This window comes from Elephas maximus, chromosome 19 (genome assembly GCF_024166365.1).
Source record: "Elephas maximus indicus isolate mEleMax1 chromosome 19, mEleMax1 primary haplotype, whole genome shotgun sequence".
In the NCBI taxonomy this organism is placed as follows: Eukaryota; Metazoa; Chordata; class Mammalia; order Proboscidea; family Elephantidae; genus Elephas; species Elephas maximus.
Window position 1 is genome coordinate 20,024,178 of NC_064837.1, and position 25,991 is coordinate 20,050,168.

Below are 25,991 nucleotides of genomic sequence, written 5' to 3' on the forward strand. Positions count from 1 at the left end.
TGGCACACAGTTCATGTAATTAGGCATGTTATTCACTTTTTGAGCTTGGGTTTCTCATCAGTAAAATAGGGATAGTAATAGTGCTTACCATGTAAGATTGAGGATTTAATAAGCTTATTTATTTATTAACTTTTTACTCTGAAATAATTTTAGCTCACATAGAAGTTGCAAAAATAGCATGGAGAGCCTAAAGATAGGCAGAAAGATTAATAGAATAGTCCAGAAACAAAAGGTCAATTGATTTTCAACAAAGGAGCCAAGGCAATTCAATGGGGGGAAGAACAGTCTTTTCAGCAAATAGTAATAGGACAACTGAATATCCACATGCAAAAGAATGAATTTGGACCACTACCTCACACTATATACAACAATTAACTTGAAGTGAATTATAGAACTATATTTAAGAACTAAAACTGTAAAACTCTTAGAAGACAACATGAGCATATGTTCCTGATTTGTGTAACACAATTATTTCTAAGATATGAGGCCAAAACCACAAGTGATAAAACAGAAGATTGACAAGCTGGGCCTTATTCAAACTAGAAACTTCTGTGCTTCAAAGGGTACCATCGAGAAAGTGAAAAGACATTTAATAACCAAATCTCAGAAGTGCCATCCCACCACTTTTGCCATATTGTCCTGTTAGAATTGAGTCGGTAAGTCCAGCTACTTCCAAGGGAAGTAAATACTAAGGGGCAGGGAATACAAGGGGATAAAACCACGAGGTAGGAATCACTGAGAGCCATCTCCAAGGCTGCCTACTACACTGGAAGAGGGAGAGGGGAGTGGGGTGGCCATAAGGTTTATGAACAGACCAAAGTTCATGTTTTGGAGTGTCTGGGGATCTAAAAAGCTGCTGTTGGACAGGTCAGCACGAGGCAAGGATAGAGAAGCCAAGAGGTCAAATCACGCCATGTCTTGGCTGCAAAAAAAGAAAGTGAAAAGACAATTCACAGAATGGGAGAAAAAAATTTTCAAAATGTGTATCTAGAATATATAAATAAGTCCTAGAACTCAATAATAAAAAGACAACCAAATTATAAAATGGGCAAAGGATCTGAATGGACGTTTCCTGGAAGAAGATATACAAACGGCCAATAAAACACAGAAGAAGATGCTCAACATCGTAGAAATTAGGGAAATGCAAATCAAAACCACAATACGATACAACTGCATGTAAACCAGAATGGCTACAATATAAACACAGATAATAACAATTGTTGATGAGGTTACAGAGAAATCACAACCCTCATGAACTGCTGGTGGGTATGTAAAATGGTGCAACAGCTTTGAAAAACAGTCTGGCAGCTTCTCAAAAGGTTAAACATAGAGTTACCACATGACCCAGCAATTCCACTCCTGGATACATATGCAAGAGAAATGAAAACATATGTCTAAGCAAAAACTTGTATAAATATTCACAGCAACATTATTCACAGTGGGCAGAAAGTGGAAACAACCTAAATCCTCATTAACTGACTGGATAAATGTGCTATATCTATACAATGTAATATTATTTGGTAATACAAATGAATGACCTACTGATAGGCTACAATATGGAATGAACCTCAAAAGCATTATGCTAAGTGAAAGAAGCCAGTCATTTATACGAAATGTCATGAATAGGCAAATCTATAGAAATAGAAAGTAGATTAGTGGTTGCCTAGGGCTGAAGGGTATGAGGGGAAAGGAAATGGAAGTCAGTGCTAATGGGAACAAAGGTTCTTCTAGGGATGATGAGAATGTTCTGGAATTAGTGGCGGTAATTGCATAAGTGTAAATATACTAAAAATCATTGAATTGTACACTTAAATTGGGTGAGCTTTATGGTATGTAAACCGCATCCCAATAATTTTGTTAAAAAATAATAGAGAGAATTCCTGCATACGCTTCACCCAGCTTGATAACTTCTTACATAACCATAGCAGGGACAATCAAAACAAGAAAAGAGCAACTACAGGAAATTGATATTGGTACAATACTACTGGTGAAATTACAAACCATATTAGATTTCACCCCTGCTTAGAACAATGCCTGGCACATAGTGAACCTTGTACGGGTGTGAAGGACGTCACTGCAATGATCATGATGAAAATCATAACGATGCTGGACCAATCACAGCCAGGTTGGTCTGCTCGCTGTTCTCAGAGCATGCCACCTTAGTTCCTGTTTCTAAGTGCTTAGTCTACTGGTAAGGGTACAAATCACCTGAGACTCCCTTTTCCTTCCCCTTTATTTCCCCCATCAAATCATTCACACAGTGGCATCTCCTAGGGGGGTGGGGTGGGTGCTGACCGCACCTGGTGACACTGTCAAAGGGGGTGACACCAAAATGACTGTCTATAAAATTTTTGTGCAGGGTTTCAGCAAAAATTTATGATTTTTTATAAAAATATCTCTGTAGTTAGTTATAACAATAACATTTTTCATAAGTCCAGCTTACATGTATCAATATACCTACAAGGCTAAAATTCTATGCTAATTTACTTTTTTAATGCCCTCGGTAGCACTGGGGGTTCATGCCCTTGGTCAGCGCTGTCATTATTACCCAATCACAATGATGATTCGAATCACGTGGACTGCACATGCTACAAGAACTGCTGTTTTTTGTTGCTGGTGTTTTTATAGTTCCTGGTTTTGTCAAATTTTCTGGTGTTTTAGCTACAATATTGTGGTAATTAGTATTTGTGAACCTATACAAATAGCTTTTTTGAGAACAAAGTAGTAATAAAGGGAAAAGAGGGAGTGATATATGGGAATGATGATTTACAAGTATCTCTAGTACAAAAAACATTCCTAAGGATTCCTTGTGGTCTGGTATGGGGGGAGGTCCATGGCAGGGGTGACACTGTGAGTTACTGCATTGGGTGACACTGACCCTAGTGACCTGCTGGATTCACATCCATGATCTCTGTAAAAACTTCTTTAATAATTCTCCTCCCTTCTCGGAATGTATGAACACCCATACCGACCAGCACTTGCCTGTTCTCTAGCTTGCATTTTTCTCTAATTATTTCACATTTGAGTTCTAAGTTTCCATTAGACCGAGAGGGTGTGTAGGCTACACTACCTTCAAATCCCCCACAATAAGCTCGGTGGGAATTCCAACAAACTTGTCTATTGACTGAGTCAGATTCAAAGTTTTTACAGAAACAGAGCTGCAAAGGGCGGAGCAAGAGGGACGGAATGTGAAACGAGGATGGCAGGAGATGGAGAGCAATTCAGGCAGCAAGACAGAATCTGGGCAAGTCAAGAAGCATTTATAGGGTGTCCACTGTACTCCATGGGGTGCCCATTACACTCCATAGTGTAATGAAAATCATTGCCAGAGAGAGAAAAGAGGAATAGAGAGGGAGGGGGTAAAGACACCCAACAATGGAGTTCCCCACGGTATCTTCTGCAGTCAGGGTGAAAAGCCCTACTCCGGGACTCTCATCACACAGCATTTGTTAACAGCCTGCGTTCTAGTCTGACTTCCCCGCTAACCTGTGAGCTCTGTGAGAGCTTGCGGTTCGCTCTTCCCCTGGTATATCCCCAATGCCTGGTACTTTGTGGGGACTCTATAGATGGTCCAATGAACGAACAAAGGACTGATGGACCCGGAACTAGTCCTGCATCTCAAATCTACATTTATGAAAAACAGACTCAGAACAATGTGCAATTTTGACAAATTGAAACTCTGAAGCTCTAGTCTCTCCTTCCTCACACTAGAACGCGAAGCGCCAACTAGACGAAGTCTACCACAGGCCCCAAAATCAACCTCTGAAAATACGGGAGGCGGGGCTTGTGCCTACCCCTCCACAACCCCTTGAGTTCAAGTCCTTTCCGCATATGCACCCGCCCCCTTAACCCGGCGCGCAGTTCTAATTGGTGAGTTCTCTAATCCATCTGAGAATCTGGTCGCCTATTGGGTTAACTGCTAAACCCGCTTGCGCATCTTCCGGCGTTGGGAACGCAGAGCGGACGTAGCTTTGCCGCCATTGCGCTGCGGGAAGAGCGGCCGTCTGAGCGAGGGGGCTGTGGGGGTGCGTGGTAGGCTTTAAGGGCCGGACTGAGCGGCGGGAGGTGTTGGGCCGGGTTGGGTGCACTCTGCACAAGGCGGGGCTGCAGGGGCTGGGGAGCAGTCTCCGGGACGCGTTCATGTTGCGCCTCTTCTGGGCCCAGGCCCTATTGCTCGTTGATTGTTCACCCCCTCCGTCCCCCAGATTCTCCAGGCATGGCTGGAGTATTTCCTTACCGGGGGCCGGGTAACCCGGTGCCCGGCCCTTTAGCCCCGCTGCCGGACTACATGTCGGAGGAGAAGCTGCAGGAGAAAGGTGAGGAAAGTGTGCCGGGATGACGCGCGCGGGCCCCGAGACTTAGGGGCCGGTGTGCGCGCGTGCGCGCGGGGGGTTTGGAAAGCCTTTCCTGGGGCAACCTAGAAAGTTTCCCCCCCACCGCTTGTCAGGTCATTACCGGTAGATGTGGACTCCCTTTTTAGCCCTATTTATTTTTCAACTAGTGAAGTATTTTTAAGCGTTTGTTATTTGTAGGAGCTGATCTAAGTAATGGGGAATATAATAGCGATGAGGACAAAGCTGTTGCCTCTACGGATTAAATTGCAGTGAGGGAGATAGACAATAAAAAACTTAAAAGTCTGTAAAACATAAGTCGAAAGACGAAAAAACAAAAGATAAAGCACAATGAGTTGACAAAAGAATTGGTGGAGATTGTTCTTTCTAGATGGGGAAGTCACCTTCTCCACATCTGGGTGCCCCGCCCCCCTCACAGGCCCGGACAGGTGCTTACCCTAGGGCAGGAGATGGGGATCATTAGGCTAAGGGAGTGCAGTTTTTCAAACTGAGATGCCTTTGTAGCCCGAAAATGGCAGCAATTGCAGGCCAAGCGCTACGCAGAAAAGCGGAAATTTGGGTTTGTGGATGCTCAGAAGGAAGACATGCCTCCAGAACATGTTAGAAAGATTATTCGAGACCATGGAGACATGACCAACAGGAAGTTTCGCCATGACAAAAGGGTCTACTTGGGGTAAGGAACATCTGGAATTATTTCATTTGGAGTTTAGCTCCTTTACTTTCTCGCCGCCCTATAGGTTGCAGTGCTAGATAGCTGCTCTATCATTTGGGGACAGGACTCTACAATGACAGCCATCTTGGCGTTTGTAGAGAAAGAAGGAAACCACTAGGATTCTGTGACAATTTGCAGGTTTTCCAGTTATGCTCTTTATTGCTCTGATTTTTCTTCTTTATCTGGGGCTGGGGCTTTAATTTGTCTTTTTGGTGCTTTGGCTTTTCTTCATATGTTCCTGTCATTGAATGGATTGAAGTCCAGAGTGGGACACTTTGTACTTTTAGCTGTCTTAAAACCTCAATGACCAAAATTCTGAGGTTTGAGATACTTAGTGGCACAATGATTAAGAACTGGGCTGCTAACCAAAAGGTGGGCAGTTTGAATCCACCAGCTGCTCCTTGGAAACCCTACAGGGCAGTTCTAGTCTGTCCTATAGGGTCACTATGAGTTGGGATTGACCCGACGGCAGTGGGTTTGGTTTTTTTGGTTTGAGGTCTGTATATTCTCAGGTACAAATGCCTTAGCAAATTCCTGTCCCATTTGGACATAAAAATGTTAGCCAGCTAATGAACTGGTCTGAGGCAAAAATATATATATATTTTAAATTATGCTAGATTCTAAGGATGTAACGGTCAAGAAGGCAGTAACGATCTCTGCCTTCATAGAACTAACAGTCTAGTGGCATGACAGACGTGAAATGGTTACAATGAAGTATGATGAATATTTTATTTTTGTTACTTGTGGGAAGGTACAGAAATAATAAAATGTGAAAAGCTGGACAACAAAGAGGGTGTTGTTTTGTTGCTTTAAAGGGACTACTATCCAATATTGCAGGACCGTAAAGTTTAAGGGGGAAGGTGGTGTAATGTGAGGTTGGAGAGGGTAAGACATGTTTCTGATCCTGGAGGGCTTAGGTGTGCTAAGTTTGGGAGTTTGGACTGTAAGGCAGTGTTTTCTGTGGAATGTGGTACTGTGATACCATGTGGGTTCTCTGCTGAGTGGCGGAACACCTTGTCATGCTTGTTAATTTTTCTTTTCCTAATGCCACAGTGCCCTAAAGTACATGCCCCATGCAGTCCTCAAGCTTCTGGAGAACATGCCCATGCCTTGGGAGCAGATTCGGGATGTGCCTGTGCTGTACCACATCACTGGAGCTATTTCCTTCGTCAATGAGATTCCCTGGGTTATTGAGCCTGTCTACATCTCCCAGTGGGGGTGAGAAGGGCTGGAATATGGTGTGTGGTGGTGGTGTTGGCTGAAGGGGCAGTGAGTAGAAGTTGTGTAATGTTCTTGACTTCCAGGTCGATGTGGATTATGATGCGTCGAGAAAAGAGAGACAGGAGGCATTTTAAGAGGATGCGTTTCCCCCCTTTTGATGATGAGGAGCCACCCTTGGACTATGCTGACAATATTCTAGATGTTGAGCCACTTGAGGCCATTCAGCTAGAGCTGGACCCAGAGGAGGATGCCCCTGTGTTGGACTGGTTCTACGACCACCAGCCATTAAGGGATAGCAGGAAGTGAGTGATGGTTGGAGTTACTCTATAAGAGTTCTAGAAGCCTCGGAGTCCCGGGTGAGCAGTAGGTGGTATGGCTCTGCTAGCTGGTATACTTACCTGACTTGGTCCCCTTTTTTTAACCCTAGGTATGTGAATGGTTCCACTTACCAGCGTTGGCAGTTCACACTGCCCATGATGTCCACTCTCTACCGCCTGGCCAATCAGCTCCTGACAGACTTGGTAGATGACAACTACTTCTATCTGTTTGATCTAAAGGCCTTCTTTACCTCCAAGGCACTTAATATGGCCATTCCTGGAGGCCCCAAATTTGAACCTCTTGTTCGAGACATCAACCTGCAGTAAGTTGGAGAGAGTGAGGATTTTAGCCCTTTAGGCCTAGTAAAACCTAATGCCAAACTAGTCTGCTCATCCTTGATTTTGTGCCTAGGGATGAAGACTGGAATGAGTTCAACGATATTAACAAGATCATCATCCGGCAGCCTATCCGCACTGAATACAAGATTGCTTTTCCTTACTTGTACAACAACCTTCCACACCACGTCCACCTCACGTGGTGAGAGAGGGGAACGTGACAGGGAAGGGCGAAGGCTGCAGTTAGGTTGGGCCAGAGCAGGAAGACTGGCTGACACTTCTTTCATTTTAGGTACCATACTCCTAATGTTGTGTTCATCAAAACTGAGGATCCTGATCTGCCAGCATTCTACTTTGACCCTCTGATCAACCCAATCTCCCATCGCCACTCGGTCAAGGTGAGAGGAGGGGCAGAAGGATGTAGCAGGGACACTTGACCTTGGTCTTCCAAGAGAAATTCCCTGGAACGTGGCTGAGGTGTTACTAGATAAAAATTCAGTTCGAGGGAGACATGTTTTCCATCCTGTTAAGTGTTCGCCTTGAGCTATAAACTCATTGGAGAGTTCAGCAGTTGGCTCAGACATGGTTATTGGCATAACCTTGGTTTCTGCGATTATCCATTTGGGCTTTATTATTAATCATCTTAGGTTCTTTATATAGTCTGTTCTGACCTGTTTTTATTGTAGCGTTCTTTTAATGAAACAGCTTTATTGAGGTATAATTCATATACTTTACAATTCAACTATTTAAAGTATACAATTTAATGTTTTCCCCCCAGTGTTTTTTTTTTTAATATAGTGGTAGAGTTGTGCAACTATCACTACTATCAATTTTAGAATATTTTACCATCCCATGAAAAAACCCCATACCCATTAGCAGTCACTCTCTGTTTTCCCCCAAGGCCTCCAGCCCTAGGCAATCACTAACCCATTTTCTGTCCGTATGGATTTGCCTATTCTGGGCATTTTATTTAAATGGAATCATACAATACGTGATCTTTTGCGACTGGCTTCTCTCACTTACCACAGTGTTTCCAAGGTTTGTGCATGTTCCCTTGTGTTCTGAACGTGAGCTGATCTTCTTTCCCCAAGCCCAGTTTTTGGAGCTTGGGCAGGAGGTGGTTGCAGTGTTTACCTCCTAAGGTATTGGGACTCCTTTGGGAGGCTTTTTGATGGTAAGCCAGCTGGGGTGTGAAGAATGATGCTTGCTCTCCTGGTTGGCCCTGGCTTGTTCCTCTGCTTCCTTGGCCCCCTTTTGCCCTGGCCCTTCAGGGCTTCTCTTGTCAGGCAGCCTAGTTTCCATGGTACATGTAGCCACTGTGCTTGGCCCCAGAGAGTTCCCCTGTCATCCGAAGTCTATGCCCAGTTCAGTGGGAGCTGAGCCCTTGGGGCTTCTTCTTTGCAGAGCCAGGAACCGTTGCCGGACGACGATGAGGAGTTTGAGCTCCCAGAGTTTGTGGAGCCCTTCCTGAAGGACACACCTCTCTACACAGATAATACAGCCAATGGTATTGCTCTGCTCTGGGCCCCACGGCCCTTCAACCTACGCTCTGGTCGCACTCGCCGGGCCCTGGACATACCCCTTGTTAAGAACTGGTAAGTGTTAGCATGATTTAAAAAAAAAAAAAAGGACTGGTAAATGGTTCTGTCTGGGGAGGTGATAGCGGGTCATAGGAGAAAAGACTCCAATGGGGTGGGCATGCAGCCTTCACCAGAGTGGCTGAAAGGGTAGGCCAGGCTCTAGTAGGCTTGTTTTCCAGGTATCGGGAACATTGCCCTGCTGGGCAGCCAGTGAAGGTGAGGGTCTCCTACCAGAAGCTGCTTAAATACTATGTGCTGAATGCCCTCAAGCACCGTCCCCCTAAGGCTCAAAAGAAGAGGTAAGGTGCCTGAGAGTCCCTGCTCAGACTCCTTCTGTTCCAGAGATAACAGTAGGCTAACCCCCACTCTCCTTATTTCAACTACAGATACCTGTTCCGCTCTTTTAAAGCCACCAAATTCTTCCAGTCCACGAAGCTAGACTGGGTGGAGGTGGGACTCCAGGTTTGCCGCCAGGGCTACAACATGCTCAACCTTCTCATCCACCGTAAAAACCTCAACTACCTGCACCTGGACTATAACTTCAACCTCAAGCCTGTCAAGACACTCACCACCAAGGTGCCTGCACTAGGACCTTACTTTAGGGGTCTTCTGGACTCAAGGGATGGGTGACTAGTTTTCCTTCTGGCCCCTGAGCAAGCAAGATACACATCCAGTCAGGCCCATTGCTGATAATTATTCTTTGTGCTCTTGGCATCTCCTCCAGGAAAGAAAGAAGTCCCGTTTTGGGAACGCTTTCCATCTGTGTCGGGAAGTTCTGCGTCTGACTAAGCTGGTGGTGGACAGTCATGTGCAGTATCGACTAGGCAATGTGGATGCCTTCCAGGTGAGGCTGGGTACTGCCGACCCCTGCCAAGGTGGGAAGGCTGGGTGGAGCCTGGGCTGAGCCTGGGGCTGGCTCAAGCTCAAAGCCTGATGAGGGCGACTGTGTTGTAGCTGGCTGATGGATTGCAGTATATATTCGCCCACGTGGGGCAGCTGACGGGCATGTACCGGTACAAATACAAGCTGATGCGACAAATCCGCATGTGCAAGGACCTGAAGCATCTCATCTATTACCGCTTCAACACGGTAGGACCCTACCCCACAGGTGCACCTCCTCAGACCTGTTCTCATTCTACGCTCAGTGAAGGAAGGGTTCTTCCAGGGGCCTTTAGGGGCTCTGAGTGTGTCATCACTTCCCTGTCCTTTTTAATCTAAACATTTCCCCCAAAAAATACAACTTTAGATCCAAGTAGGGAATCTGAGTTCCTGGTTTCTGCCCTAAAGCTTCCCATTTATCACTTGTTTCAGACGTTGAGACCCCAGAGTTTTTCCTTTGTTTTTCTCCACTGCCCTGCCACTGCCCAGTTTTCTGTCCTTGTCTAGATAAATTGCCAATTTGCGTTCTTGATTTCTGCTTGGGATTGTAGGGTCCTGTAGGGAAAGGCCCTGGCTGTGGCTTCTGGGCAGCTGGCTGGCGGGTCTGGCTCTTTTTCATGCGTGGCATCACCCCTTTGTTAGAGCGATGGCTGGGCAACCTCCTGGCTCGGCAGTTTGAAGGTAAGTGGTTTTCCCTATGCCTATCTTCTTGCTTATCGTTTCAAGGTAGACTGTGTGTGTTTCTACTCTGTCTCTGCCCTTTTTGAGTCTCTGAGAACCCCTGCCTGCCGGATTTCCTCTAAATCCCATTCTTAAATGAAGCTCATCTATTGTCCTGTTCCTTGGGCTTTTTTTCTGGGACCTTGAGGCTATCATGGGTCTGCAGGAGTGGAAATTCCTCAGCAGCCTAGTAATGAGTATCTGAGGTAGGCTATTTCTCGGCATGTGGTGGTTACATAGATGCTTCATTAAAACTTAATGACTTCACTGAAACCATGGTTCCTGATGAAATGGAGCGTAAAGGTAGAGACCCTTATTAAAAGCAAGAGTTCTTGCTTTTACTTGCCATGGGTCATTCCTTTACTTCTAGGCCGACACTCGAAGGGGGTGGCAAAGACAGTGACAAAGCAGCGGGTGGAGTCCCATTTTGACCTGGAACTTCGGGCAGCTGTGATGCATGACATTCTGGACATGATGCCTGAGGGGATCAAACAGAACAAGGCCCGGACGATCCTGCAGCACCTCAGTGAAGCCTGGCGCTGCTGGAAGGCCAACATTCCCTGGAAGGTGGGTGTCTTCCCTACTCCCAGGAGGCATGGGCAGCCATCTGACTGGGATTAGGATTACGACATCTGGACTTCTAGGGGATGGTCTGTCTCCCATCACCTTCTCCCTCTACTGTTCATGCTTTTAGGTCCCTGGGCTGCCGACACCCATAGAGAATATGATCCTTCGATATGTGAAGGCCAAGGCTGACTGGTGGACTAACACTGCCCACTACAACCGAGAGCGCATTCGTCGTGGGGCCACTGTGGACAAGACTGTTTGTAAGAAGAACTTGGGTCGCCTCACCCGGCTCTACCTGAAGGCGGAACAGGAGCGGCAGCACAATTATTTGAAGGTGGGGCATAGTAGGCTGAGCTGGATTTGTTGGGGGGTGGGCAGGACAGTGGACTGTAGAGTTGAGACCATTGGGCTTCAGTAGAAAGCTAATTATCATGTCCTCCTGTGTAGGATGGGCCTTACATCACAGCAGAGGAAGCGGTAGCAGTGTATACCACCACTGTGCATTGGTTGGAAAGCCGTAGGTTCTCTCCTATCCCATTTCCCCCACTCTCCTACAAGCATGACACTAAGTTACTCATCTTGGCCTTGGAGCGGCTCAAGGAAGCTTACAGGTGAGGAGTAGGGTAGACGGGTTCCATCTGGGAACGTGACAGGAGGGAATGGTGTTATTGTCAGAGTACAAAGGAAAAAAGGGTTTTCTCTGTCCTTTGTGGATTTGGCTTTCTCTTGGTTTTCCCGTTCACCATTCTTGTTACTTTGTCAGTGTGAAGTCTCGGTTAAACCAGTCTCAGAGAGAGGAACTAGGTCTGATTGAACAAGCCTATGACAACCCCCATGAGGCATTGTCCCGCATCAAGCGTCACCTTCTCACACAGAGAGCCTTTAAGGAAGTGAGTGAGATGCCCACCCCAGATTTTGTTTTTGGCTATGGTATTTATTCATAGCACCCAGGGCGGCAGGTTGTCTCAAGTGATTGGTGGATTGGTGTGAGCCAGCTTCCCTGTCCCACAGGTGGGCATTGAGTTCATGGACCTCTACAGCCACCTGGTGCCAGTGTATGATGTGGAGCCGCTGGAGAAGATAACCGATGCCTACTTGGACCAGTACCTGTGGTACGAAGCTGACAAGCGCCGCCTTTTCCCACCCTGGATCAAGCCTGCTGACACAGAACCACCTCCTCTGCTTGTTTACAAGTGGTGCCAAGGTAACACTTTTCTAAGATTGTCCCTGAGGAAGGGGGGTGAGTTGGTGTCCACATCAAAATTCTCATCCGGGCAATGCGATCAGTTTACTCTTTTGCTGCACAGTAACAAGGAACTTTCATTGACATTAAACTGAGCAAAGCTGACACCTAGCAATCCAGATGAGCGAGTGGAGTGGTAGCGGGATTGGCTTATTATGAAAGGCAGTTATTAATCTTATGGAGACCTTCCTTTCCTATTCTTCAGGCATCAATAACCTGCAGGACGTGTGGGAGACAAGTGAAGGGGAGTGCAATGTCATGCTGGAGTCACGCTTTGAGAAGATGTATGAAAAGATCGACTTGACCCTGCTTAATAGGCTGCTGCGACTCATCGTGGACCACAACATAGCTGACTACATGACAGCCAAGAACAACGTCGTCATTAACTATAAGGTGTCTCTTGGGGCAGGATAGCAAGGAGTTGTGGGGGAGGTGTCTGGCTCATTGGGTTAGGATCTGCTGAAGATGGGCTCTGGAGAAGCCTGGGACATGGCCATGAATTGTTAAGAGTTGTAATTCTTTTTTTCTAGGACATGAACCATACAAATTCCTATGGGATCATCAGAGGCCTGCAGTTTGCCTCCTTCATCGTGCAGTACTATGGCCTGGTGATGGATTTGCTTGTACTGGGACTGCACCGGGCCAGTGAGATGGCTGGGCCCCCTCAGATGCCAAATGACTTCCTCAGTTTCCAGGACATAGCCACTGAGGCTGCCCACCCCATCCGACTCTTCTGCAGATACATTGATCGCATCCATATTTTCTTCAGGTGAGGGCTTGCCTGCATTCTCATCTCTGCAGAGCATTGAGGCGTATGCCCTTCCTCTGAAAATGGCTCAGTTGGCTTGCTGCCAGGGTTGGGGCTGTGGAATGGAATGGAATGAAACCAAACCCTATGAGCATGGGGTTCCAGTCTTTGGGTCTCAGCTATGCATCTTGCCTGGTGTAGATTCACAGCAGATGAGGCTCGAGATCTGATCCAGCGTTACCTGACAGAGCACCCTGACCCCAACAATGAAAACATCGTTGGCTACAACAACAAGAAATGCTGGCCCCGAGATGCCCGCATGCGCCTCATGAAGCATGATGTCAACTTGTAAGTCAAGCCTGGGGCTGTGGGCCCAAGGAGCAATTAGAAGGGATTTATGACATGGTGTCCTGGGTGGGTGGAGTAGCTCTGTGGGGTGTGATCAACCTGGCCTTTGAAGGGAAGTTCCTAGGAGACTTATGTGACCACATGTTCCTTGTGGGCAGGGGTCGGGCAGTGTTCTGGGACATCAAGAACCGTCTGCCACGGTCAGTGACGACAGTTCAGTGGGAAAACAGCTTCGTGTCAGTATACAGTAAGGACAACCCCAACCTGCTTTTCAACATGTGTGGTTTTGAGTGCCGCATCCTGCCTAAATGCCGCACCAGCTACGAGGAGTTCACCCATAAGGATGGGGTCTGGAACCTGCAGAATGAGGTAGTGCCTGGGAAGGGGGCTACGACTGGCATTACCGCCTGTACCCCTGGGGTTGGTGGGGGTGAAGCACACTTTTTCATTATCAGTCAGTTGAATCTTGTTGGGTGGGCAGGGCTTGGTGGTCAGATAGTCCTTGCTCTATGGCAGTTCCAGAGACGTGTTAACCTTGACCTTGTGGTTTAGGTTACCAAGGAGCGGACAGCTCAGTGTTTCTTGCGTGTGGACGATGAGTCAATGCAGCGCTTCCACAACCGAGTGCGTCAAATTCTGATGGCTTCGGGCTCTACCACGTTCACCAAGGTATGGAAGGGCCTCCTCGCAGCTGCTCTCCTGTCCTGCCTGTCTCACATTCCTGTCAACTCTGCCCCTGGTTTGCTCTCCTTCCCAACTTTCCTTAGAGTATCAGTCTCCATGCTTTGTGATGTGACAGCTTAGAGTATCAAATCAATTCAGTTATTTTCAGAGCATTCCCTGTAGGAATTCTGCAGCCTACTTCCGTGCAGTCATGATGACTATAAGTTGGATTCTTTAACTTGAACCAAAAAAAGAAAAAACCATCATTTTTGCATCTTCCCGGGGACTTCTTGTCCAAGTCATATAGCTCATCTTAAACAGTGGTGTAGAGTACCGTTAAAAAGGGAAGTATCACTGGTCACGTCAGTTCCCATTCAGTTGGTTCCAAAGGCCCAGCTGAGGACATCCAGAATTTAGAATAGTCTGAGGACTTGTTAACTGTCAAGAGTTTTTGCACAATTTAGAAAGTCCTCACCCTTGTTTTCCTTAGCACAACTCTTGGTTGTAACATTTTCCTTTTGTTCTGACCTTCATGTTCCTTTAACCCTATGCAGAGTGCTTTATAGTTTTTAGTAATAAGGTTTCTGTTGAGGATACATTTTATGATGTTAATATTTCTAACGGAAAATCTCTCATATGTTTTCTTGTAGCGCTAGGAAAAAGTTGGTTTTCTTAGGTTGGTTTATTTCCCCAAGGGTCAGTTATTCCATTAGCACTTGCTGATAGCCACTATGTCGCAGCATTACGTCCACGCTAGATGTCAGATACAGTCCTTGACCTCATTGAGCTCACTGTGTAGTTGGAGAGACAGATAAGTATAACAGAATGTGGTGTTTGTGAAGCTGTTGTGTTACTGGGGGGTTGATGAGTACTAGACTCTAACCTCGTCTAGGAGAGGAAGAGGAAGGGCTTTCTGGAAGAAGTGGCATGTGATGAGGAAGGGCATTCCTTAAGCCAGAAGTATGGCGATGTAACTAGTATGGTAAATGTGGGGCCATATAGAAGTTCAGGTAAAAGTTTGAAGTTAAGAAGACCAGAAAGTGAGGCTGGATAAATAAGCAAGAGCCAAATCATGGGGGGCATCGCATGCCTTGTTAAGAATCCTGTTAAGAATCTTATACTGAGGCATGACTTTTTCAGATTTCTGTTAGGTGGTTCACACTTACAGCTGTGGAGAAGATGGATTTAGAGGGGTAGGATGGGAGACCAGGTTTATGGACTACTGCAGATTTGATTAGCTTGTGGGTAAAAATCAATCGAACTTCGTTTTGGTGGATGCTGGGCGGGGGAAGGAGGAGTCAAGTATATGTTCAGGTTTTGGCACAGGTGGCTAGGTGCCACCAACTGGAAGACTGTAGGAAGAAGAGCAGGTTTAGGAGCGAAGATAATTTATTTAGCATCTATAAAGTTTGAGGTTCCTGAGAACATCTGAATGGGGGTGTCCAGCAGGCATTTATTTATATCGTATTTCTTCAGTTCCAAAGTGTACGGTATGTGTGTGTATTACCTTTTAATATAGCTGAAATTGGGATGTGTCTTAAAATCAATGGTGGGTCACACTTTAATTGGTGGTGCTTTTTAAAAATTTTTCTTAGTGGTATTTCTAAAATTGATCTCTAAGATTTGATGAGAAGTAGTATGAGTAAATAAGCACATTCATGGGTAACTTAGGTTTCTGTAGGATGTCCAAATGAAGGTACTTAGCAGTCTGAAGCAGGGAGGGGAGGCCTGGGCTGAAGATACAGATTTAGGTCTCTGTCAGGATAAACGTGATGGTTGAAATGTCAAGAGTGAGCAAGATCACCAAGGGAAAGTGTGAAGAGTGAGAGGAGCAGAGGGACAATTTGGAGCCATGGAGAACACCAAGAAGTAGTCGAGCCAGAACCAGGAGAGTGCAGGGTCATGGGAGCCAAGGCTGTCAGGAGTGAGTGTCAAGAATTGAGGCAAGTGTTTAACGGTGTCCGTGGCCTAAGCAGTTCACTTAGATAAGGACTGAAAAGAATCCATTGGTTTTGGCAGTTAGGACGTCACTGGTGACCTTAACAAGAGCTGTTTCAGAAATAGTGGGGATGGAAGCCAGATGGCAGTGGGCGAGGCTTGTGGGAAGTGAGGAAGTATAGACAGTCTATTGGCTAATTTGAGTAAGAGGAGGAAGGACATTAGATGCCACCTAGAGGGAAATACAAGTCAAGGCAGGTGTTTTTAGAGTAGAAGTGACTTGAGCATGCTTAAATTAAGAAGGAGCCAGTAGCAGTTGAAAGGACAAGAGAGAAGTGTAGTAATTGATGGAGCCGTGTTCTGGAGGAGTTCGGCAAAGATGAGGTTAAAGGACAGGCAGAGGAAAACAGCCTCTGAACTTAATAGAAAAACGGTCAGGATAGATGTGCGTGTAGATAAGTTTAGTGGGAAGTTATAACAGTGTGTCAGCTTTGCCTTGGCTGGGTTAAGGGGTATAGTGGATTTGAGGACAGTGAGGAGGGCATGATAGGATTCTTGAAGGAACTCGGGATTGGCAGGTGCACCAGAGTCCAGGTGGCCTTCAGGAAAGTGAAGACAACTAAGTGAGCATGAGTTCTCCCAGAAGCACTCTGCCAGACAGTGACAGGTTGGAGAAAGCAAACAGATTACAGTGGTGGTTTGAGATTGGGCGTTGTCAGAGGAATGTAAGGGAAGTGGTAAGTGGTCGGGCACAAAGGAATCAAGGGTGCCACTGGGGTCCTGGATGATAGAGGGGAGAGAAGAATAAGGTCAGTGGCTTTGAGAGGAAATGTGGGGATCAAGGGAAGAGTAGATGTGTGAGGTTTAAGAGCCTGAGTAATGGGGAAACGTCTGAATGAGAGGCTGGGGGACAGTTGACTTTAGTGGTTAGACATACAGGCTCTGGAGTTAAGTTTGGATCATAATCTCTATCACGTTACTAGTTGGGACCATAAGCAAGTTATCCACTCCGGGCCTCGTTTCCTCATCTATAAAATGGGACTCTCTAGCTCGGGGGGCTTTTGTGAGAATTAAATAATGCATGTATTAAGTTGAACCATATAACTCAATAAATTGCTTTATAAATGTTTGCTCTCATTAATTAGAGGGACTAGGGTTATGATCAGATAGTGGGTACTGGAATTTGTTGCCTATGGCTTAAAGTTAGGCAGTTGTTCTTGTGAAATACCTTGGTCCTTCAGTAGGGCTGGCTGGATCTTACGGCCCCTACTCTTGTCCTCTAAAATTCTCCTTCCTCTTGGAGTTTCTTTATTCACTGCTGCCACCAGCACTCTTGCCTTCAGTGTATGCTTGTTCCTCCTTTAATAAACTAGCCCAAGCTTGGACCCAGGACCCTTCCCTTCATCCCTAGTAACAGCTGTGAAGTGAGGCTGGAACATTTAAATAAGACTTGGATAAGGGCCAGGAATAACAGAAGGGAAACAGGCCTGCACAAAGTTAGATAATCTGGTTCACAAGGTACGGCTCATGTAGCTTTAGCTTGTGAAGGACTGTAAGGCTGCCTGCCTGCCTTCCTGCCTGTAAATAGTTAAAGCTCTCTGTCCCCCTCACCAGGGAACGCATTTAATTGTGTCTGTTATTAGGTACCGTAAAGTCATAAAACTCATGAGAGTGGAACTGCCCCATAGCGTTTTCTAGGTGTAATCTTTACAGAGGATCCTTGGTGACACAATGGTTAAAACTCTCGGCTGCTAACCAAAAGGTCGATGGTCTGCTTCCATAAAGATTCACAGCCTTGGAAACTCTGTTCGGCAGTTCTTTGTCCTATAAGGGTCACTGCGAGTTGGAATCGACTCTATGGCAGTGGGTTTGCTTTGGAATCTTTATGGGAGCAGATTGCCGGGTCTTTCTCCCATGGAGCTGCTGGGTGGGTTTGAACTGTCAATCTTTGGGTTAGCAGCTGAGCCCTTAGGCACTGTGCCACCAGGGCTCCTTTAGGTATGTCTAGACCTCTAGAAGTCTAAAGCTGAGACAGACCTCAAGAGAACATTTTTGCATGGCAGTATATGTATTTATCTGTTCTTTTTCGATTATTTTTAATTTTGTGTTTACTTTTCCAATGGAAAACAATTTATCGTATAATACACTGTAACTCAAAAGGTTATAGTAAAAAGTTCCCGTGAATTTTTTGACCAGTTTTTTGTTTACCGTAAAATTACATGCTAACAAAATCAGGAAAATAGCCATGATCCCATCCTCCTAACACTGTTTTTAATTTTCCGCATTCCACTCCAAGTTGTTCATATGTACACGTAGCTCTCTATTAGATCTGTTACTTACAAGCTGTGTGATGGGCAAGTTATATAAACTGAATTTTATAGTATATGTAAAGTTCTTCCCGTGGTGCCTAGTACACGGAGGTGCTCATAATAAAACGTCATTTTCCTTCATGCCTCCCCTTGTCCCTAGGAACTTCTGCAGTTCTTAAAGGAATGTTGGGCTCCTTGGGAATTCATACTCTCTCACCTCCAGGAATAAAGCACTGTGGACAGGACGGTTTTGCCATACAAACCATACAACTGGCAGTTCCAAGCACCAAGTACAGTCAGTAGGACAGTCCCCAGGCTTATTACTAAAGTCTGTTTGCCTTTATCCTCAGATGTAGCCCGTTCTGGCCCCTGGCCTTCCTTTCTGTAGATCTGCTGCCTTGGTTGTCTTATCTTGATTGCAGGCTAGATGGCTGCTCAGCCCAGTTTTATGATTTGGTCCTGGCTGTTGCCTCATTTCACAGCCCCTTCTCCCTGCCTGTCTAAATACTACAGCTCAAGGCAATTTCCTGCGATAACTCTGGCCAACTTGATCTTTCAGTTCAGTAATTGTCGAGAAAACGTATTCTTTATATGCTTAATGGATTTTTGTCTACATCTTCTATCAATTAGGAATGTTGGAAATACCAACTAAAATTATGGATTGATTTGTTTCCCTTTGTAGGTCTATCATTTTTTGCTTTCTGTATTTTGAAGCTCTGCATACATATTTAGAATGTCTTTTTGATGAATTGACTTCCTTATCATTATGAAATGTCCCTCTTTATTCCTGTAATAATGCCCGTTCTGAAGTCTGCTTTGTCTGATATCAATAGTGCCACTCCAGCGTTGTTTGGTTTGTTTCTTGGATATCTTTTTCCATTCTTTTAACCTATCTGCGTCTTTATAATTAAACAGCATTTTTTGTAGATAGTATATAGTTGGGTCTTGTTTGTTTTTAAATCTATTTTGACGGTCTTTGCCTTGTAAGTGATTTAAACACTCAAGCTAATTAATGTAATCATCAAGCAATATGATTGGGTTTAAATCTGCCATCTTAGTCTTTGTGTTCTATTTGTCCTGTCTGCTTTTCTTTTCCTGCCTTCTACTGGATTGAGTGGTTTTATGATTCTAGTTTATCTCCACTCTTTGCTTATTAGCTGTATTTTTTTTTTTTCAATTGGCTGCTCAGAAGTTTATATGTTGTTGTGCGCCTTCGAGTCATTCTGACTCATAGTGACCCTGTAGGACAGAGTAGAACTGTCCCATAGGGATTCCTAGGCTAAAATCTTTACCAGAGCATATTGTCAGGTTGTTGTCATCCCCACCCCTCACTCCACCCTTCCACCCCCTTCCCTGTGGAGCGGCTGGTGGTTTCAAACCACCTACCTACCTTACGGTTAGTGCCGCCAGGGCTCCCGAGGGTTTATATAAACATCTCTAATTTACCACAGTCTGTCTACTGCTAACGTACACATATAATGCAAGGACCTTACAACATTATATTTCAGTTTTCATTCTCCCATCCTTTGTAGTAATTTTTGTCATACATTGTAATTGTACGTGTATAATAAACTTTATAATACCTTACTATTTTTGCTTTAAACAGCTTTATCTTTTATAGAAATTACAAGATGAGAATGTCTTTTACGTTTTACCCCCATACTATTTCCCATGTACAATTCAGTGACATTACATACTTGAAGTTGTGCAACCATTCTCACCCTCCTTTTCCAAATCGTTCCTTCTTCAGTAGCATAAGCTCACTGCCCCTTAAGTTTTCTGTCTAGTCTTTTGAGTTGCTGTTGTCAGTTTGATCCCATATAGGTATATCTTAAAAGAGCACAATGCTCAAGGCCGACATTCTTTACTAGTTTAAGCTAAACTATTGTTTGGTTTAAAGAAGACTTCATTTTAAAGACTTCAGAGAATATAACGTTTCTTTTAGTGTAGGTCTGCTGGCGATGAATACACAGCTTTTGTTTGTCTGAAAAAGTCTTTCTTTTGCCTTCATTTCTATTGATATGTTTTCAAATTCACTGATACGTTATTCTGCTTTCTTGTGCAGTTTCTGTTATTAATCCCATCCAGTGTATTTTTTTTAATTTCAGATATTATGAGGTTTTTGTTTTTTAATCTCTAAAAGGTCCATTTTGGTCTTTTTAAAATCTTATTTTTCTTATTGTGCTCATCTTCTTTGCATACCTAAGCATATTATAAGATTTATAATAGCTGTTTTGTGGTCCTTGTCTGCTGTTTCTATCATGTGTGTTGTCTTATTCTGTTTCTGTTGATTGATTTTTCATCTCATTATGAATTGTCCCTACTTCTTTGTATGCCTGGTAATATTTTATTAGATGCCGGACATTGCGGGTTTTATATTGTTGATTGCTGGATTTTGTTATATTCCTCTAAAGAGTATTGTGTTTTATTCTGATGTGCTGTTATTTGTGAATTAGTTTGAGGATTGCTTTTCAGTTTGGTTATGGTGGATCCAGAGTAGCCTTTGTTCTGGCATTAATTTTCACTACTAAGGGATACCTTTCTGGGGACTGCCCAACTCCCCTGTATTACAAGGCCTCTCCACTCTGGCTGGTGGGAATATTCCCAGCCTTGTGTGAACTGCGGAAATTTTTCAGCCTACTGGTTTCCAGGGGTTCTTTCCCTCGCCGCAGGGTGTTTTACCCCATACAGATTGAAATTCAGCCGAAAACTCAAGAGGACCCCTTCATAGATCTCTGAAGATCTTTTTCTGTGACCTTCTTTTTCTCCAGTACTTCTACCCCACAAATTCTAGCTCTCTTGGCTGCCTGGTGGTGCAGTGGTGAAGCACTCGCCTGCTAACCAAAAGGTCAGCAGTTCAAACTCACCAGCCAGTCCATGGGAGAAATATGTAGCAGTCTGCTCTCGTAGATTGTTGTTGTGTGCCGTTGAGTCAGTTCTGACTCAGAGCTACCCTATAGGACGGGGTCGAACTGCCCTGTAGGGTTGACAGGGAGTGGCTGGTGGATTCAAACTGCCCGCCTTGTGGTGAGGAGCCTGAGCTCGTAACTGCTTCGCCACCAGGGCTCCTCTGTAAAGACTGGAGCCTTGTCAACTCTGTGGGGCAGTTCTTCTCTGTCTTACAGGGTTGCTGTGAGTTGAATTCAACTTAACAGCAGTGATGTGGTTTTTAGTTTTTTTTGGCTCCCCAAACTTTAGTCTCTGGGATTCGGTGAGACTGTTGAATGCTGTTGGTGTTACCCACTCCAGCTGCTGCAGCGAGGAACCTCCCATCAGGCAGGAAGCTGCGGCAGTCGTAGGGCTCACTTCCTTTCTTTCCCTTCTCTCAAGGGGCAGAGTCTGTGCTGCTTGTCACATGTCTGAAAACCATTGTTTTTATGTATTTCATTCAGTTTTCTAGTTGTTTACAGTGGGAGAGCAATTTCTGTAATTCACCCCCCGTAAGTTTTTAATAGTTTTTCTCATCCCTTCTCTCTCCTACCCCAACCCGAGCTTACTTAAATTTGATCTTATTTTATTAGAGTGTTTATATTTTCTCAGTTCACATTTTTATTGAAATAGATTCATATACCATGTATTTTACTCTTTTAAAGTGTACAGTTCAGTGTTTTTTAGTATACTCCTAGAATTAACTATCACCACTGTCTAATTCCAGAACATTTCATCATCTCACAAAGAAACCCCATACCCATTAGCCGTCCCTCCATGTTCTTCCCTGATCCCCTTAGCCCTGGTAACTACTTAACTATATTCTGTCTATATGGATTTGTCTATTACGGACATTTCATATAAATAGAATCATACAATATATGACTTTTTTTTTTTTTCAGCTTCTTTCACGTGGTATACTGTTTTCAGGTTTCATCCAAGTTGTAGCATATATCAGTACTTTAGTCCTTTTTAATGGTATACCACATTTTGCTTATCCACTCATCATTTGGTAGACACTTGGGTTGTTTCTACTTTTTAGTTTTTACGGATAAATCTATGAACATTTGTGTACAAGTTTTTGTGTGGACATGTTTTCACTTCTCTATGGTAACTATTTTCCAAAGTGGCTGAACCATTTTACATTCCCTCCAGCAGCGTATGAGGCTTCTGTTTTCTCCATATCCTTGCCAACACTTATCATTATCTGTTGATTGTACCCATTCTAGTGGATGCGAAGTGGTATCTGATGGAGGTTTTGATTTGCGTAGTGGTTATGAGCTCAACTGCTAACCAAAGGCCAGCAGTTCAAATCCACCTTGGAAACCCTATGGCACAGTTCTACTCTGTCCTACAAGGTCACTATGAGTCAGAATCGACTTGATGGCAGTGGGTTTGGTTGGCTTTTAATGATTGAACAAGTAACTGTGGTGGTGCAGTGGTTAAGCGCTTGGCTGCTAACCGAAAGGTTGGCTGTTCAAACCTACCAGCCGCTTCATGGGAGAAAGATGTAGCAGTCTGTTCTTGTAAAGATTTACAGTTTTGGAAACCCTGTGGGGCAAGTTCTGCTCTGTCCTGTAGGGTCATTATGAGTAGAAATTAGATTTGACAGCAGTGGGAATTCCTAAACCTGTGGAGGTCAGTTCTCTGTCTCTTTTTAAAAAAATATTTCATTGTGTTTTAGGTGAAAGTTTACACAGCAAATTAGGTTCCCATTTAACAGTTTTTATACAAATTGTTCCATGCTGTTGGTTACAGTTTTCGCAATGTGTCAGCATTCTCATTATTTCCTTCTGTTTGTTCTGTTTTCATTGATCTAGTTTCCCTCCCCTTCCTCGCCTTCTCATGTTTGCTTTTGGGTAAATGTTGACCATTTGATCTCATAAATTGATTGTTTAAGGGAGCACATTACTCATGGGTGATGTCGTTTATTTTATATGCCAATCTGTCATTTAGCTGAAAGGTCAATTCTTTTTTGAAAGCTAGGGAGAATGTAATTGACTATCAGTAGTACTCAGCCCCCTTTCTGACATGGATCCACCTGTAATTTCCTTCTTGCCCTCTATTTTCAGATTGTGAATAAGTGGAACACAGCTCTCATTGGCCTCATGACGTACTTTCGGGAAGCTGTGGTGAACACCCAGGAACTGCTGGACTTGCTGGTGAAGTGTGAGAACAAGATCCAGACCCGTATCAAGATTGGCCTCAACTCCAAGATGCCGAGCCGCTTTCCCCCTGTCGTGTTCTACACCCCTAAGGAGTTGGGTGGCCTCGGCATGCTCTCCATGGGCCACGTGCTCATCCCCCAGTCTGACCTCAGGTAAGGCGGGGCTGCTTAGACCCTGAGGGAAGAGGTGCTTCTTTATTTTTAGGCTGTTTTTTTTTCTTCTTCTTAACCTTGGTTGTGCCCCCAAACAGGTGGTCTAAGCAGACAGATGTAGGTATCACACACTTCCGTTCAGGAATGAGCCATGAAGAAGACCAGCTGATTCCCAACCTGTACCGCTACATACAACCATGGGAGAGTGAGTTCATTGACTCTCAGCGGGTCTGGGCTGAGTATGCACTCAAGAGACAAGAGGCCATTGCTCAGAACAGGTGGGCATCCAGGAGGGCATAGCATTCCTGATGGGGGAAGAGAATGATGAGTTTTGGAGCCCTGTGTGAAGGCTGGGGGCAGCGCACGTCATATCTTCAGGGAGACATGGAGGCAGGTTCTCCTCCTGACCCTGATTATCTCTGAAGGAATGCTGAGTGCTTCGTATGAGACAGTGTTTGACTTTAGACTTTTTTTCCATGGCAGACGACTGACTTTAGAAGATCTGGAAGATTCGTGGGATCGGGGCATTCCTCGAATCAACACCCTTTTCCAGAAGGACCGCCACACATTGGCTTATGATAAGGGCTGGCGTGTCCGAACTGACTTCAAGCAGTACCAGGTACATCAAGGGGGCAGTGGGAGAGATGTTCCTGAATCAGAAGTATCCATGGCCACGATGGGATACCTGGGACAGGAGGTGCCAGAAGCTTGACCGTGACTGCCTCACCATCTAGGTTTTGAAGCAGAACCCTTTCTGGTGGACACACCAGCGGCATGATGGAAAGCTGTGGAACCTAAACAACTACCGTACAGACATGATCCAGGCCCTGGGTGGTGTGGAAGGCATTCTGGAACACACACTCTTCAAAGGCACATACTTCCCTACCTGGGAGGGGCTTTTCTGGTAAGGATTCTTTTTTTCTCCTCTTATAAGTCTTATCACGACCGTCTGAGTGCATCCCTTGTGTGTCTGTGAGGCCTGCTGTGGTGCTTCCTAGACAGCCACTCTGGGAGGTCAGCGGTGCTCTGGGAGATGGCAAGGGATGACCTCACCTGGTCTCTTCTGCTTCCCAGGGAGAAGGCCAGTGGCTTTGAGGAATCTATGAAGTGGAAGAAGCTAACTAACGCTCAGCGATCAGGATTGAACCAGATTCCCAATCGGAGATTTACTCTTTGGTGGTCCCCAACCATCAACCGAGCCAATGTGAGTGCACTTGGTAGATGTGGAAGCTGGGAAGGCAAAAACAGAAACGTTTCTACTGTCTTAGTTACGTGCCTTAATCTCTGGTGTCTTATTCTCTGTTTCCTGTCAGGTGTATGTAGGGTTTCAGGTGCAGCTGGACCTGACGGGGATTTTCATGCACGGGAAGATCCCTACGCTGAAGATCTCGCTCATCCAGATCTTCCGGGCTCACCTGTGGCAGAAGATCCACGAGAGCATCGTCATGGACTTGTGTCAGGTGGGCTAGGCTCCAGGGGAGAGGGCGCCACACAGTCGGGCCAGCGCTTTTTGGCGTGGGAATTCCTCCCTGAAGGCTCTGAGGACAAGACTGCTGTTGTGGTACCTGGTACCACATTACCCTGAATTCTACAAGTCGTCATTCTCTGTGGGCTTCCCTGACAACAATCTTAATCTTCCCACTTTGGCCTTTAGGTATTTGACCAGGAACTGGATGCATTGGAAATTGAGACCGTACAAAAGGAGACAATCCATCCCCGAAAGTCCTATAAGATGAACTCTTCCTGTGCAGATATTCTGCTCTTTGCCTCCTATAAATGGAATGTCTCCCGGCCCTCACTGCTGGCAGACTCAAAGTGAGTGCCTTATCACTCAGTTTTATTGTTCTAGCAGTACTGCTTTGGGAATTGTCCCTTGTTCTTCTAAACTCAGAGCCAGGACTACCTCTAGATCAACACCTCAGCAGGTCTGCTAATTCTCCGGAGGTCTTCCTGCTCTGAAAAAGGCAGAGGGATTACTGTTTTGAGATAATTAGGAGTAGCCATTGGGGCGGGGGGAGGTTAATGTCGTTCTGGGGATGTTGGCTGCACCTGTGGCTTCCTGGAAGCTTGGATCCGTGATCCCTCTCTACCCTCAGGGATGTGATGGACAGCACCACCACTCAGAAGTATTGGATTGACATCCAGTTGCGCTGGGGGGACTATGATTCCCACGACATTGAGCGCTACGCCCGGGCTAAGTTCCTGGACTACACCACAGACAACATGAGTATCTACCCTTCACCCACGGGTGTGCTCATTGCAATTGACCTAGCCTATAACCTGCACAGGTGAGTTGGGGCTCAGAGGCATGTCTTTTTCGTCACTCCCGTACTTGAAGGTAGACAGCTTTCTTTTTTATTAACTTATTGAGCTTCAAGTGAATCTTTACAAATCAAGTCAGACTGTCACATATAAGTTTATATACACCTTACTCCATACTCCCACTTGCTCTCCCCCTAATGAGTCAGCCCTCCCAGTCTCTCCTTTCGTGACAATTTTGCCAGCTTCCAACTCTCTCTATCCTCCCATCCCCCCTCCAGACAGGAGATGCCAACACAGTCTCAAGTGTCCACCTGATATAATTAGCTCACTCTTCATCAGCATCTCTCTCCTACCCACTGTCTAGTCCCTTTCATGTCTGATGAGTTGTCTTCGGGAATGGTTCCTGTCCTGTGCCAACAGAAGGTTTGGGGACCATGACCGCCGGGATTCCTCTAGTCTCAGTCAGACCATTAAGTATGGTCTTTTTGTGAGAATTTGGGGTCTGCATCCCACTGATCTCCTGCTCCCTCAGGGGTTATCTGTTGTGC

General features: G+C 45.2%; 1 protein-coding gene across 2 annotated transcripts in view; it reads left to right on the forward strand.

Annotated features, from left to right (window-relative positions):
- Positions 1-3,952: 3,952 nt before the first annotated feature.
- Positions 3,953-25,991, forward strand: part of PRPF8 (pre-mRNA processing factor 8) — a 29,692-nt gene continuing 7,653 nt past the window's right edge. The window contains exons 1-32 of one of the 2 annotated variants that reach the window (XM_049859956.1): positions 3,953-4,025; positions 4,206-4,316; positions 4,857-5,025; positions 6,118-6,282; positions 6,369-6,587; positions 6,713-6,925; positions 7,015-7,140; positions 7,231-7,336; positions 8,343-8,533; positions 8,698-8,817; positions 8,905-9,094; positions 9,243-9,362; positions 9,473-9,607; positions 9,949-10,078; positions 10,488-10,684; positions 10,812-11,018; positions 11,132-11,295; positions 11,448-11,574; positions 11,696-11,888; positions 12,133-12,320; positions 12,458-12,696; positions 12,877-13,023; positions 13,182-13,392; positions 13,576-13,692; positions 22,934-23,181; positions 23,280-23,459; positions 23,665-23,800; positions 23,916-24,085; positions 24,256-24,385; positions 24,495-24,641; positions 24,836-24,996; positions 25,278-25,469. In XM_049859956.1, the coding sequence (XP_049715913.1) occupies positions 4,217-4,316; positions 4,857-5,025; positions 6,118-6,282; positions 6,369-6,587; positions 6,713-6,925; positions 7,015-7,140; positions 7,231-7,336; positions 8,343-8,533; positions 8,698-8,817; positions 8,905-9,094; positions 9,243-9,362; positions 9,473-9,607; positions 9,949-10,078; positions 10,488-10,684; positions 10,812-11,018; positions 11,132-11,295; positions 11,448-11,574; positions 11,696-11,888; positions 12,133-12,320; positions 12,458-12,696; positions 12,877-13,023; positions 13,182-13,392; positions 13,576-13,692; positions 22,934-23,181; positions 23,280-23,459; positions 23,665-23,800; positions 23,916-24,085; positions 24,256-24,385; positions 24,495-24,641; positions 24,836-24,996; positions 25,278-25,469 (5,138 nt within the window). In that variant the 5' untranslated portion in view covers positions 3,953-4,025; positions 4,206-4,216. Of the gene's footprint in view, positions 4,033-4,205; positions 4,317-4,856; positions 5,026-6,117; positions 6,283-6,368; positions 6,588-6,712; positions 6,926-7,014; positions 7,141-7,230; positions 7,337-8,342; positions 8,534-8,697; positions 8,818-8,904; positions 9,095-9,242; positions 9,363-9,472; positions 9,608-9,948; positions 10,079-10,487; positions 10,685-10,811; positions 11,019-11,131; positions 11,296-11,447; positions 11,575-11,695; positions 11,889-12,132; positions 12,321-12,457; positions 12,697-12,876; positions 13,024-13,181; positions 13,393-13,575; positions 13,693-22,933; positions 23,182-23,279; positions 23,460-23,664; positions 23,801-23,915; positions 24,086-24,255; positions 24,386-24,494; positions 24,642-24,835; positions 24,997-25,277; positions 25,470-25,991 lie in introns of both variants that reach the window. The other variant, XM_049859957.1, reaches the window with a different exon arrangement.